Consider the following 15,309-nt stretch of genomic DNA (forward strand, 5'->3'; position numbering starts at 1 on the left):
ACATCACCCACATGCTTTCTTTTCGTGTAAAAAGAAAGAAGAAAACACGAATGGGTGCCACTATTCATCAGTTTTCAAGTGATTGAGGCTGCGATGCGTCTTCTTCCAACCGAGCCCGCTTGGTATCCCGTCCCTCACTTCCTTGAGCAGCAGCGCCAACACCACTGACTCTGCGTTTTTCCTTCTCACGCTGATGCTCTGCACGACGCGCTTCTTTATCCTTTTCCTTACGGTGGGCTTTGGACTCAAATTCATGCCAGTCACCTTCGATGTTTGCAAGTCTGTGAATGAAATGTAAGTAAAGAGAAAGAGTGAAAAAGAGGTGTGCTCTGTTGGACCATGATAGCAGGCATTATGGCTTACTCAATAGCCTGCTGGGGAGCAGGTTCTTCCGTTGTGAAATATGGATGGGTCAGGACCTCCTCAGCAGATGGTCTTTTGGCGGGATCATACTGGAACATCTTGGCAACGAGGTCCAAGGCAGCTGGCGAAAGAATATCTGTATAAAAATTTTCAAACGTGCGCGGTTTCCGTTCTGTTGGTCGTAGTAACTCGAACCATGGCATTTCGACGATATCCGGCCAGTCAGTACGCGTAGGAGTGCCCAATGAAGCATACAATTTGTCAAGTTGGCTTATTTCACCACCTTCGCCGGGGAACACTGCCTTTTTGGTAAACATCTCTACCCATACACATGCAGCGCTCCAGATGTCGACGGCGGGTCCGTATCGGGTTTCTCCCAGGAGGAGTTCGGGGGGACGATACCAGATGGTGATGACGCGGTTAGTGTAATCCAGCTGGCGACTCTTGGAGAAGAATCGCGCTAGGCCGAAGTCGGCAAACTTTAGCTGACCTTGGTTGCTGATAAGGATATTTGCGGCTTTGATGTCTCGATGTAGCACTCCGCGGTGGTGTAGATAATTTAAGCCCTCGAACATTTGCCGCGCGAGATGTTTTTTGTGGGAAGCTGTGAGGGAGAAAGTAGGATGATTGATGAGGCCGGTCAGGTCATGCGATAGGTACTCGAAAACCATGAAGCATTCATTTTTCTCTACCATAACTTCCCGAAGAGAAACGACGTTGTCATGGCGGAGATGCTGTAGCAGCCGTATCTCCCGGACGGCTGTGATAGGGAACCCATCCTTTTCACCTTCCATGCGTATCTTTTTCAATGCAACCATATTATTTGTATAAACATGAATAGCCTTGAAAACCTTGCCGTAGGTTCCCGCTCCAATCACGGACTCATTTCCGGGTTTTCGGTAGTAGACAGAATCTGACTTTGAGAATTCTTCAGAGAGCGTAGGACGTGGTTTCATCCGCTTGAGGATCTTCTTTGGCTTCTTACGTTCAGGTGACCACTCTGGTCGTCGTTCATGTCGCTCATGCCGCTCATGCCGTTCATGTCGTTCATGTCTGGACTCCATTCTCCTATCTTCACGCCGGTCCCGCTGCCTTTCGCTTCTGCTGTCAAACCGGCGGTCATTTCTCCGTGAATCCCGTCTATCATCCCTTCGGTCAACACGACTGTTAAGCTTCTCCCTCGGTAGAGGAACATTGGATTGTTTATTCTTAATTGAATCCACGACCTTGGGAGGGGGTTCACGCATTCTCTGTACAAGATCGGGTACTGGTTTGGGAGTAGCCGGGGCCGGAGTTTTTGATTTGAAAGCAAAACTAAATTTCCCTGATTCCTTAGGAGTGGAAGTACCACTCTGCTGTCGATTGGGTGGTGGCATTTTCTTCGAACCAGTCTTCTCCGGCTTCGGTTTTGAATCTTCATCTTCCACCTGAAGATCTTTGGATGGACGAAATGGGTTATCGTCTTCGTAAATTTCAGGCGACATACGTTCATCGGGAAGATGAGGATGTTTAAGTGCTCCTCCTGGAGGTCCGTGTGCTCCACGGCCACGTACACTGGAAGGGGTCCATTGTAGATTGCTGAAGTGGCTTCCCCTTCCCCGCTGCGATTGTTGTTGTTGCTGTTGTTGCTGCTGCTGTGGCGGTGGTTGTGTAGTTCCATATGATTGTGGGCCTGGATTGGAGAATCGACGATCCTGGGTCTGGTTATACTGATTTCCACGATATCCGGGAGGGCCAGCACGGTAAGGCTGACCAGAGTACCCTGGCTGACAGTGAGCTGAACTGGAAGGATATGGTGCCTGCTGACCTTGGTAATATTGGCCTTGCGATCCTCCTTGAGGTGGAGGATAAGAAGTCTGTCGATAAGGTGGCGAATAACCGGTCACTTGTCTGTATTATTGGGTTAGCATCAAATTTAAACGCTTCACATGTTTGTTTTAATTCACTAACCCTTGTTGTGCATGATATTGCTGCTGACCCGACCAAGATCCTCTGCTGCCACTAAACGGAGATCCAGATTGCGGCGATCCATGGTGTGAGCTCGTAGGCGTCACATATTGTGGGGACGTATTGTACGATTGTCGTGTATCAACATGTGGACGAGACGGTCTACGTGAGCCATGGATTTCCGATGCACGCATAGCATGTATCTGGAACGTATCGCGTAGCCGACTGTCACCATCAGATGCTTGATTCGAGCTTATGGTTTCAAAGCTAGGAATAGGACGAAGAGGAGACGGGGAACGGTGTGAGTCATCCACAACAGATTGGATGGGACGGGTAGATTGCATTTCTATCGTCTTTCGAGACTTTGGAGGTGGGGATTGCCGCGAAGCTCCCGAGAAAACGGAGCGGCGGGACGAGGGGCGGGAAGAATGATCAGAGTAACCTCTGACCGGCGGAGGACTTCGAGAAAAGCGACGTGGTGAAAAGCTGCCTCTCTCCCCGAATGAATCTGGAGATCTAGAGCGTCTGCGGCGAGGCTGCAACAACTCAGACGCTGAGACCTCAGAACGAAGATCTGCCGGTCGGAGGCCCTTTCCCCGTGATACTGGAGGTCTTCTGGGGGACAAATTCCGATCTGGCCGGCCTCTACCTCTCCCAGGACGGTCCCGGTTACGCCCGTCTCGCCTCTTGGGACGAGGGTTGAGTTGAGAACGAGATGGCGAAATGCTCCGACTGCGTTTCCGCTTGGAGGGCGGGCCAGGAGATTGCAGCGGAGAATTTGCCTGGTCAGTCCGAGAGCCTTCCTGAACGTCTGGTTGACGTGTAGAATCTCGTAAATCTGAGTCTAGGGCCTTGTTGTGAAATGGAGGGGAAAACCGTCTATTCCTATTACTAGTATTGTTGTGCTTTTTATGATCGCCCCTCCGACCGGGTTGGGGGCGACGGGACGACTGATTCTGGTGAGCAAAGGAAGCACCGCGCCCTCTCGTTCTTTCGTGGCCACGGGCTGCCCCACGACGCGAGGGCGGAGGTGATCGCGGACGCCGCTCAGGTCGTTCCCGGTCTCGGTCCCTGTCTCTTTCTCTAGGATGTGGCAGTGCGTGGTCTCTGTCTTTGGGGTCGTCGTCGGCTCTCCACTGGTCTTTCATCAGCGGATTCCTACGGGACCCAGCCATGTAATCGGTAGCGGCATCTGGTTTGGAATCGGCTGAATGGATAGATAGGCAACAGCGTGTCGAGAGGATCTTGTCGAGAATGAGTCGTTGTGCTGGATGTTGAAGACAGGCGATGCTGGAGATTCCTACTAGTGTCGAAAGGCTTGGCGGCGAGTTGGTGTCAGCAACGGGCGCCCAATGAGACCAACTGCGCACTTTCTTGGTTCAGTGAACTAAAGGGCAATTCTTTTTTCTTTTCTTTTTTATCCTGCTGCGTTTTTGATGTTAGGTCCTTTCGCTGGTGTGAAGTTTATATGCAGACCATAAATTTCTCCAAATTGAAATATCAGTGATTGTTGTTGGAAAATCCTTAGGATTGTTAACCTGTCTCGCGTCTGTCGACGGCTGGAAAGCAAGTCACTGTGTGGCGATATTCATCTGGTCGTTATCAGATGTTGCTCGGGAAGTATCGCACATGTCTGCCAGAGAATTGCATACCCCAGCAAGTGTCCGGTTCGATGTTCCTGTTGTCAAGTTGGTTTTGAACAATGCTGGCAGTGTAGTTGCGGAGTTGTGTTCTCTTTTCTTGGGGTGAATATTTTTGGTGGTCATTATCAGATTTTTTCGCCCGTGTCTTTTGACGGTTCCAGGTAGCAACGGGCTTTGCTGTTGAGGGAATGAATGTTGTGTGAAGGGAAAAGGCTCTACGATATTGTCCGGATTGATGGCACCGAATAACCCACCCGCAAAGAAGTCCCAGACACCGTCTCCCTTCTTTAAAAAATCATATATAATGACTGAGATTCCTCTGGAATCATCCATATATCTCCATCTCTTCTCCTTTCATATTTTTCCCGATCCCCGTGGATTCAGTCCCCTTTGCAGATGAAGTTGCTGAACGAGGAGCTCTGTCACTCTTAATCCTCGCTGATTTCCCCCCCCTTCTTGTCAAGATTGCCAGCAAATACCCTGGTTCCTTGTCGAGGCAAATCCGGATATTCTTCTTCTTTGCAGCTGGAGTGGCGTGGACATGTCACATGCACACATATCTATCTACGGTATGGAAAATGAAGCAAAATAATATCCCAACCCAACCCAATATGTGAGGTGGTTCAAACCCACATCTCATCTCTGGTCTGGCCAAACAAAATAGTTCACACCTCCAGCCCTTAGACAGAATATATTCTCAGAAATTTTGGTCTTTTTTTCCTTTCTTTCTCCAAGAGTACGTATCGTTAATTGAGCGGTCCATTGATTGCAATGGCCTTCTGGTCTGGTAGTTATTGTGCTAGATAGTACCGTGTCCAGTCGAGGACGGAAATAGGCACTCGGCGGGGTTAGAACGTACCTATCTATATATATGCAACCACTATCCTATTCCACCGTATATATAGTCAATAGTAACATCCAATCTCCCGATAACCCATGTAGGATTCTGGGGTGTTGAACTCAATATAGAAGAAGTCAAGGGCTGATCGATGATGGAATAGTTCGAAATAGCGATTGGCCTTCAATAACCGTACTTAGCCAGAGATCATTTACGTCTTCATTCCAGCAATGAACCTGAACGCTGAACAGCAGTGGAATATGCATCTGCTTCTGGCAATTTAAAGCCCTCTGGGGCGTAGCCAACAACGACAATATTCCAGAAGTAGCCACAAATCCAACCAAGGACAAGACGGGACGGGAACCCCCGTAGCGGTGCTATGATGAATTTTTCATTTCAGGCGGGCGTCGAGGTCGGAGCAAGGTATCGCAAAGACGACTGCGCTGAAGTCGAAGCAGTGCGGCATGTGATGTAAGGCGTTTGGCTAAGTATTTGGTGGGGCCGGCTTGTTGATCGTCCGCATATTTGTGATGACAGAACATCACCTAACGACAGCTACGAATACAAATACCTAACCTCAATCCATCCATCCATCCATCACAAACTGAGGCACCCTTTAGTTGATCCCACTCATTAACGCTAACAGTAGTGAGGTGTGTCCTAAACGGTGGGGTACTGGTCCAAAACTAACGTGATGGCGTGTAGGTCGGGTTGTTGATAATCGGGATCCGGATGACAGCAGCCTCCTCGGACCCAGCAACCTGGCGCTGTCAAGAGGGCGGGATAACAGCATCGTTGTAGATATAAACCGCCAGGTTCGATTGGACACGGGTACTACCACCTCCATCACCATGAGATCTCTAGCATAACTTCTCTAAGACAGGCTGATGGACGTGGGTTGCAAGATGACAGTTGTGTGCTGATTTTGCAGTTACAGGGTGAGGTTGTCGAAAGAGGCCTGCTCTGTTTAAGGTTCGCTTCAATGAAACAGGTAACTAAGTCAACATGTTGTTGATTAGTCACACCAGAAATGTCACGTGGTATTGATTTAAGCTCCAACTTCAACGTCAAACTTCAATGACGACAAGATACAGCAGAATATATGCATTCAAATTTCTCTTATGATTAGGCGTGGTGGCACTTGGAATGCCATGTCTCGAATGTGCACTACCATGACAAAGCAAGACTCTACTATATACTATTAATCAACGGTAGAAAAGACAACCACCCTATCATCAACAACAAGCAAATAAGAAGGATTTCTTTCAATCTAGACAATTTACTTCCTCAGTATTTGCCCGCATGTTAATCAAGCGTAATAAAATCCAATCCCATCCCGAAAATCCATCCCAATCCTCCAAATCATCCCAGCCAGTTTCCTGACGGCTGAAGAAAAGCAACCGTCGCAAGCATCTGTAGATACAAAACACAGAAAATCCCAAATCCAACCCATCATTACCACCTTCATAACTCACGGCATTACTATCCCGAATTCATTCGAGCGCGCCTAAACCTCCAACGAATCCCTCGACGCCCAAAGAAAACAACCATGGCGAGCATGCATGGATGGATACAAAACACCGAAACCCAAAATCCAACCCATCACCATAACCACATTGATAATCCACAGTCACTATCATCATCCATCGCATTAATCACCAAAAAATATCGCGAGGCAGATGAAAATTCACACCCGCGCAAACATAGAACAAAACAAACATGAAAAGCTGAGATCCAACCATTACCAGAGTCGTTATCATCAACATCATCAGTTTCATGAAAAACCATAGCAAACCAAAATGAAAAACCACAATCGCGCAAACAAGGGGATACGAGAAACAAAACAAGAAATCATCTCGGCTTCATAATATACAGCAATGCTCTCAGGGAATAAAAACAATCAAGCCAACTGGGGAAATAATAATCGCAATCATAATCACAAAACCAGGGGGGAAAAAGTGGGGGTCGGGGAAGGGAAAGAAAACACAAACAAGGAAAAACAAAATAATGGATGGCGAAACCCGCATCATCACCCTTTAACCACGTTACTAACCATCTTCCCAGTATCGTCCTTGCTCCTTTCCTCAACTGGAACAAGCATCTCCTCCAACCCATCAAACGCCTTTAATTCCCTATCGCGCGTAACCGGTGGGTAATTTTGCATAGTTCGTGGATTAAGATACCCCCAAAAAAACAGATCGGAATAGTTGCGATGCAAAGACATCTGTCGCCGTACAGATTCCTTCAACAGAAGCTCATCGGGTCTCTGCAGGCGAACCCTATTCGCGGTCCTCCCCCAAGCTTGGTACTGCAGAGTCCCCACTTGATCGGCCGGTACGCCAAAGACGCTCATTCCCCGAAATATTGGCGGGGGTTCGTACTTCCAACGAGCGAATGTCTTCATTACTTGCAACTTGCTAACCAGCGCGGTGCGTTTCAACGTGCGCCAAAGCAACGTAAGGCTGGGTTGTGAGAGAAGCATGCGACGCATACCATCCTTCCCGCTACCCGTAACGGGATCCGTGAAACGCATATCAAGCTTGACAAAAAACAGCACAGCGAAGAAGATGTCAGCATTGGTGAATATTTCGCGGTTTTGAACGAGCGCGATACGACGCGCGTTGTCCGGGATATCCATGAGGAACCATATCTTCTTAATAACTGATTCACAGCGGTCGGGTACGGGCACTCCATCTTCCGCTAAGATTGTGATAATCTGATGGCAGACCATTTCTCGATAACATACCATCAACAGCCAGCGAAAAGACGGAACTTTGCGTACCTCCCCCCACGCAGCACGAGAAGCAACAGGATGAGGACGTAAACCAGGGTCTGGATTGCACAGTTTTGCATAACAGCGGGGTGGGAAAATTTCAGCAGATTGTGGAGCGCGTAGTGTCGCTTGTGCCTGAATAACTGTTCTGAAACGACTGTTGATGATGTTGTGAAAATCTCTGGAAATGCGATATAAAATCAAAAGTTCCTGTACACGCATATGATGAGCTAGAACCAGGACCATATCCGGTCTTTTGAGAAACTCCTGGAAAATATTGAAGGAATTTTCATATTGATGGGCCCCAATACGCGTACCACGTTCAAGTTGGCGATTTGCACAAATAGCAGAACGAGAAAGACTGGATAGCGGCATATTAGGCTGTGTACGTTCTCCAACCCTTCGACAATAAGATCGTGATTCTCCTGAAGTTCCGGGGAAGAGATTGTCTAGCGGCTGAGGGTTGATATACCGTAGCACCCCCGGCCATGGCGGGAACTGCAAAATCTCCGTACCGTGGCAGGTACCCGTGAGACTCGGAAGATACGATTGCTTACTGTCGCCACGGGCTTTGGCGGCAGTTTTAGCTTTTAGCTTCAGGGCGAGTCTCGCGTGTCTCCTCGGATTGGGGAAGCAACTGAGTTTGTGAAGTGGAACCAACTCCTTCTGTTTTGGAGTTAGCTTCTCCTTACCAGCCTTCTGTGAGTTTGAGAACATGCCTTTGGGTATCAACGGGCCTAAAATAAGTTCAGCTGCGTCTAGTAACATAGGTAGAGGATCCTTGTAAGTTTTCTCACTTGTTACTGTGGCTTCTGCACTCGATTGAGCATTGGACTTGGATTCTATGGGACCATGGATATATCCCGATGATGCTCTCGCGTCGGACTTTGGCATTGGAGGACCGGCATGGGCTGTATCATATCTAGCAGAAGGGGCCTATTGAAGGGTTCTGTTTTAGCTCTTCCCTCTGTGTCAATAGTGTCTTTATCCTTACCTCAACATGCAGACTTTGACTGCGAGTATCTTTCATACCATCATTTATCGCTAGCGCAACAGTACCGTCACTCTGTGACCTCACATTCTCTGGCCCTTGCAAAGCGAGTTCCGGCCCTGGATCTGTGATTGCTGTCTCAATGAGGTCGGAGTCCTCTTGCAGACGTGGTTTCTTGCGAGGGAGTGTCGTTTCTTCTGTATTGTATCTGCTAAGTCCCTGATCAGAGCTTTGAGAAATGGAAACGCCGCTGTGGCTGTAGTTTCCCAGATGTCCCTTTGGAGCCTTTCGTTTATTCCCAATTCCTCTTGGTAACTCATTCTCTTGTTGTGTTGCGGCTCGGTTGATGCATGCATACTGCCCCAATGGTGGAAGATGATGTGGAGGTGATGGTGGCAGCAATGCGTATCCTACCCTCTTGACATCCTGAATGTCAAGAAGTTCCTTCGCATTAGGCTCTGGATTCCCCATTTCCTGCAAGTCTTTTGAGGGGCGTCTATCCTGCTCTGACGGTACCGCTGGTTCTGGTTCTTGTTCCTGTTTAGGGGCAAGTGAAGGTGCTGATGCAGATGCAGGCGCAATTGCAGACGTAAGTGCAGACCCGCATCTCCCTCTTAGTGTTTCTTCTTGTGTATGTTGTTGTGGTTGCGGTAGCAACCCGGTTACCATCTGACGACCATGCGCTGGAAGGACTATAGGTGCTGGTGGAAAGAGACCCAGCCCTGGGAGCACTGGTTCACGGGGATGTGGAAGCTTCCTACGCTGTAGAGTTTCCGGTGATACTGGCGATGACAATTGCGCTAGCTGCTGTGTCATGGCCTGCTGCTGGTTCATGGCCTGTCGTTGATCCATGGACCGCTGCTGGTGCATGGCCCGTTGCTGGGCTTGAAACTGAGCTTGATGTTTCGGTTTATACTGGATTTGAGGCCGGGCTGTAGCTCGGGCTGTAGGTTGAGCTTTCGGAACTAGCTTTTGAGGGGTGGCCTGCTTTGTGGCCTGCTGTTTGGCTTCGCCCTGGACTTCATCGTTCTCTATAAGCTGGCCTTGGTGCAAGGCTTGGGCTCGGGTCTGCATAGATTGCCTGCGAGGAATGGCTTTCTTCCTAGGCATGGGTTGCTGTTGGGCTCGGTCCTGGGCTTGACGGTTTTCTTGAAGGTGGCCATGGGGCCTGGCTTGAGCCCCAGTTGGTCCATGATATGGCGCATGGTATTGATTCTGAGCTTGGGGCTGTCCATGATGTGGTGTATGGTATCCAACCTGAGCTTGGGGCTGTCCATGATGTGGTGTATGGTATCCAACCTGAGCTTGGGGCTGTCCATGATGTGGTGTATGGTATCCAACCTGAGCTTGGTGCTGTCCATAATGTGGTACATGGTGTTGAGCCTGAGTTTGGGACCGTCCATGCTGTTCGATATGGTGTTGAGCCTGAACCTGGGGCTGTCCATCATATTCCATGTGGTGTGGAACATTGAATTGTGACTGCCCAAGCCCTAGCATCTGGTGCCGAGCCAGGGATTGTGGCTGCTCGTGATGCGGTACATGATACGGAGCTGGGGCTCGTTGCTGTTCGTGATATGAGCCCTGATAAGGAGCCGCAGCTGGTGGATGTACCTGATATTGTATCTGGTAGGGAGCTGGGGCATGTGGTGCTCCATGATATGGCACCCAGTGGGGAGCTGAGGGAGGTGGCCCTCCCTGATGGGTTACCTGGTACTGAGACGTGACAGAGGGCCCTCCCGGATGCTGTACCAGATAAGGGGCCTGAGGTTGTGGGTGTTCTTGGTACGCCGGCATTGGATAAGGAGCTTGGCATAGTGGCTGTCCATAAGATGGCTGCACAGGGCGACCATGGCTTCCGCCTTGGTCCTGAGCGGCCCACATCGCGGGCCGATTACCCCGGAATTGCTCCATGGGTATCAGATAGTCCTGAAAGAAATGCAAAGTAGACCCCTACTACAGATAGAACAGAAAGGAGTAGAGTGAAGTTGAGGAAGCTTTACACGTCCGTGTCTATCCAAGCGACTGGGGGTGCGACGGGCAGAGAAAAAAGGAGTGGGAACGTAAACACGTGAGTGTGTTTGGGTAGATTGACAGATGAAAAAGATGCTCAAGGCTAGATGGGACAGATAAATAATACTTTAATCTTTTCCCCTGCAAGGTTGTGAATGAGAGTGTGTTTGGTTGTATGATATACGACCATGCAAGACGAGTTGGTTGGTGAAGTGAAGTGCAAACCGCGCAGTGAAGGTAGGGGTTTTTGAAGAAGTTAACACGCGTCCGATCCTGATGCTCGAGAACAGACAAGTCAGATACGTGACGTGCAAATGAAAGAGAAGGAGCGAAAAGAGCTGGAAGGTTAAAGGCTATCTATCTGGTGGTGATGGACGTTATCGACACGTTGAGAGAGCGACTTGGATAGAGAAAGGAATGGGGTGGAATGAAGGAGCGGAAGGGGTGATGACGATGGTAGGGAGAGGAAGAGGAAGACGAGAAGAAGAAAGAAAGTCAACAAGGTATATTTGTTGCTGAGATAAACAATACTTGAGGTATATGGGATAAGCCTGATTGTGTTGATACATATCGCACTCTTTCAAGTGTGTCACCAGCAGATGCTTCATCGCCCTGGTGTTGTGCTGTTTTGCTTAGAACCACACAGCAACTGTGTTCACCGTATGCGGTTGCCGCTTCCTGCTTGCTGTGAATGGCCATGAGAACAGTTTTCGAGGTATGCCCACGATTCCTTCCGTATACCAAAACAATAGCAGAGGGAGAGTAAGAATGGATGTAAAAAATATAGCCAGGGGATCTTGGGGAATTTTCTTTGCTTTGATAGAAGGATCCTTTTTTTTTACTTATTTATATATTACGAATGTACAGCCATTGGCGTTGAGGAGCCAACGAAGCCAACGAAGAATATACAAAAGTGGAACAATGAAAGGAACATGACACAGAGGAGGAACATGTCTCTCCCAGTTAAAATTCGGGAGAGGAATAGTAAAATCAAAATGTGAGTTTTAAGTCATCCATCCCATACATAATATTTCCAATGAAGATGCATTTGGAAAAGAACATCGGAAAAAATCGACGAGAGGTGTAATATCTCGGATGGTAAGGGTTGGAAAAAGAGAAGCAACAGGGGCAAGGGGCTCCATAAGGATTGTACGTGGGTGTCTATATGTACATGCTTTCCATAGACATATAATATAGCCTGTCTTTTTCATGTCTAGTTACCTCCTTGAAGTTGGATTCAAGAAAGGAAAGAGAATGAAATGGTGAAAATAAGAGGGTATCTGGAGGCGTGGGTTGAAAAATACATATAGATATCCAGAGTGTCTTTGAAAGGTGAGGTAGGATACGTAAACAGAACAAGAAATCTTTGAAGCGGAAATGCGTAACTAATGTTAGAAATGAAGAAACCCAGTCCAAGTATATATGGTAACAGGTTGCCTGTTGAAAGGCGGAAGGGGCATTAAAAGAAAAAGAAAAAGAAAAAGAAAAATAAAAAGAAAAGAAAGAGCAACTACCTTCCAGTGTTAGTGAATCCTCTTCGCGACAGGTTCTCCTTGAATATAAAAAACCGAATAAAAACTCCATGTTGAAAACAGATATGAAATGGGGCAATTGGCAAGCATGGTGATAGTTGAGATGTTGCAAAACTGCTAGGCCGGGCCAATGTCCAGATGGAGGTGTCTCTTCGAACGGGGAGGGACAGAAGCATGTCATTGTGAGATGGGATCGGATCGGTAAAGTATGGTATAGGGGGGTAGACAGGAGGCACATGTTGCCTGCGTGTGTCGAGTTGATATGTCGTTTCATACCAGCCCAGACATCCAAAAAGAACCAAAACAAAAGCCATCCAACCAGGAGCAGCGGGGATCATAGCCTGAAGCAAGAGGAAAGTTATATGTTCATATCGCATGTCACATGTCTCATATTTCCCAGTTTTATTTCCGATTAAACAAACTCAGAAACTCCTCTCTCGCCTTCGCGCTCGCTCGCATACAGCCCAGCATACAACTCGTAGTCGTCGTGCTACTACTCTTCTGTACACCACGCATCACCATGCACAGGTGGCTGGACTCCATCACTACAGCGACACCCTGTGGCTTTAGCACTTCAGCTATTGCGAGGGCGACTTGCTTTGTCAGCCGTTCTTGCACCTGGAGGCGGCGCGAGAACATCTCTGCCAGTCTGACGAGCTTGGAGAGGCCTAGGACGCGGCGATTCGGGATGTAGCCGATGTGCATCTGTTGTATGGGGTTATTTTTGCCCTTGTCTTCTCTGTTTTTGGATGTATGGGATAGGGTGAACACGGGCTAATACGGAGTGGGTGGCAAAAATGCCTTACATACCTTCCCCGTAAACGGCACCATATGATGTTCGCACAGCGAAAACACCTCAATGTCCTTCACGATAACTAGCTCGTCATGGTCCTCATGGAAAACAGCGCCGTTCACCTGATCGCGTACGTTCTCCTCATACCCCTTCGTGAAATACATCAGAGCCTTGGCATATCTCTCCGGCGTGCCTAGCAGCCCTTCCCGCTGCGGGTCTTCTCCGATACATTCTAAAATTGTCCGCACGGCGTCTGCGAGTTTCTGCATGCGCTTTTCGCTTTCTTCGGGTGATGAGTCTAGGCGTTTGCGGGTACCAACACCTGCACGAATACTTGTTAATAAAATGCGCTTTCAAGGGAAATTGAATATAGCAACGGGGGGGGAAGAGAGGATGCAGAGGGTTGATGACATACTTGGCCAACTAAGTCCATCAAAATCAATCGGCGGGTTTACTGTGTACGGGCTCTCAGACCGGCTGGCAATGGAAGAAGGCGTTAAGGGTCCCGTATGATCCCTAGGATCACGCGGGGGTTCACCGCTGAAATTTCTTCCGGAAGCAATTTGAGAGGTATTCAAAATGACAGGCGATTCTATCGGTCTAGGATCATACGGGGGTTCACTGCTGAAATTTGTTCCGGAAGAAATTTGGGCGGCATTCAAAATGATAGGCGCTTCTATCGGTCTACCAACATGGTCTTCTTCAATCTCATTTTCATGCTCATGCTCATTCTGATTGGACTTTCCACCCTCGTTCACAGGTATGCCATTAACTCGAACATAGGAGTTGTCAGTATCTGGAGAGCTATTTGTAGTAGTTGCTGGAGTCACTGCATCCCACACAATTGATAACCCCGTAGCAGTAGCAGGTAATGGTAATGGTGGTTCTGAAGGAAGCTCTGGATCAATGACCTGTCTCCGGGCGAAGGAAAATTTGATGGAGGAATGGAGGTTCTCGCGCTCTCGCACATTGCTTGGCATGCAAGTGGATGATGTTCCATTTAGGAGGTAGGATGGGACTGAGGATTTGGGCTTAGGCCCGAATGTTGGGGAGTCTCCGGGCATTATTGTCGATCGATTTTTTCTTCTTTTCCCTTTGCTTTTTTAAAACAACTTATCAAGAGAGAGGAATGGAAGAAAAAATGGATGGAAAATGTTTAGTTTTCTCCCACTCCCGTGATATTATTGAAGAATGTCGAATAACTGCACAGAAGCACTGCGGGTGTAGCTGCGAGCTACTGATCATATTTTTTAGTTGGCGGGTTTGACGGCAGTCGAAAATAAATTCTGTCAGAGATTCCAACGGATGACATAAGCTGGTGCTAGAAGTTAAACAGTAATCACATGACTCTGGAACGGTGATGGGTTGAACGGACCAACTAAGTTACGGGAACAAAGCACCCCACCTTGCATTTGAAAAATTTTCAAATTAAACAACAATGAATGATATGGAAATACCTATTGGAGAAAAATATATACATTATTTCCTTACCTCCATGAGCATGCAGGGATTCTAATGTCCTGTCTTGCCACATTTACTACAGTGTACTGATGCTTGATTTTGTAACGGTACCGGATACGGCCCTAGCACTTCCTTATAGAACAAAAAGGACGAATTCGTTAGTAGAAAGGAAAGGAGAATGAAAGCTACGAAGGTTGGGTGCAGAGTATTATACAGGTTAGGGCGGAAGAAGGTTAATCTGGGCGAAGGAGCTTTGGTTACGAGAGGTTATCAACCAGGCGTCAGCCTATTACATCTTTTTAGTAGAATGAATTAACCGCGAATCCTCAAACAAGCCTATTTCTTCAAATTGAAAGATGAAAATATATTCAACTGAAAGCTAGCAGATACCTGAGCGTACCGTTCAATTTTCTGCAAATTTGAGTAAACTGGTGGTTAAGTTATATAAGAAAACATACAGGATAAAGTAACAATATTTTATATAACTTATAGTTGGTTAATCACTGGCTTAAATTTCATGAAAGTGTATTTAAGCTCTGTCTAACTGTTAGAACCAATTGATTCTTAATCTGCACTTTTCTGACCATTATTTCATTGTCAATTGCTCGCTTAAAGCTGTTAAGAAAACTCAGTCTGCTTTCAGTGTTTCTTTCCAGGCTTCTTATGTTATCAAACATGTAACTTCTGACAGAATGGCAAGCTTGGTTGATGACACTAAGATATGGTGGAAAAATATGTCACGTGACTAGAGTGTCCGACAATCCGAACTCACCAGAGTAGGAGTACTCAATATTATACAACAATAGGCCTACTGCCTAGTACAGGTTTAAAATCAACTGGAAAAACAAGATCATGAAAAAACCAGTTGAAAAGAAAAGAAAAGAAAAAGAAAAAGAAAAACAAGAAGAAAAAAAAGGAGAGAGTTAAAGAAAGAACTCATTTTCTTACCTTTATAATC

The 15,309-nt window shown here is 47.4% G+C and overlaps 3 protein-coding genes across 3 annotated transcripts; all 3 read right to left on the minus strand.

Annotated features, from left to right (window-relative positions):
* Positions 1-67: 67 nt before the first annotated feature.
* PADG_07571 (CMGC/CDK/CRK7 protein kinase) lies at positions 68-3,485 on the minus strand (the record flags this gene model as incomplete). The annotated part of the gene is made up of 3 exons (XM_010764486.1): positions 68-281; positions 364-2,253; positions 2,314-3,485. The coding sequence occupies 3 exons, from the start codon at positions 3,483-3,485 to the stop codon at positions 68-70; spliced, it is 3,276 nt and encodes a 1,091-aa protein (XP_010762788.1).
* Positions 3,486-6,820: 3,335 nt separating this feature from the next.
* PADG_07572 (uncharacterized protein) lies at positions 6,821-10,466 on the minus strand (the record flags this gene model as incomplete). Its single annotated transcript, XM_010764487.1, has 2 exons — positions 6,821-8,500; positions 8,559-10,466. 2 exons carry the CDS (start codon positions 10,464-10,466, stop codon positions 6,821-6,823), a joined length of 3,588 nt encoding a protein of 1,195 aa, XP_010762789.1.
* A 2,033-nt stretch (positions 10,467-12,499) lies between these two features.
* On the minus strand, positions 12,500-13,954 carry PADG_07573 (GTP cyclohydrolase I; the record flags this gene model as incomplete). The annotated part of the gene is made up of 3 exons (XM_010764488.1): positions 12,500-12,802; positions 12,908-13,212; positions 13,306-13,954. 3 exons carry the CDS (start codon positions 13,952-13,954, stop codon positions 12,500-12,502), a joined length of 1,257 nt encoding a protein of 418 aa, XP_010762790.1.
* Between the last annotated feature and the right edge of the window lie 1,355 nt (positions 13,955-15,309).

Source organism: Paracoccidioides brasiliensis (assembly GCF_000150735.1).
Source record: "Paracoccidioides brasiliensis Pb18 unplaced genomic scaffold supercont2.11, whole genome shotgun sequence".
Lineage (NCBI taxonomy): Eukaryota > Fungi > Ascomycota > Eurotiomycetes > Onygenales > Ajellomycetaceae > Paracoccidioides > Paracoccidioides brasiliensis.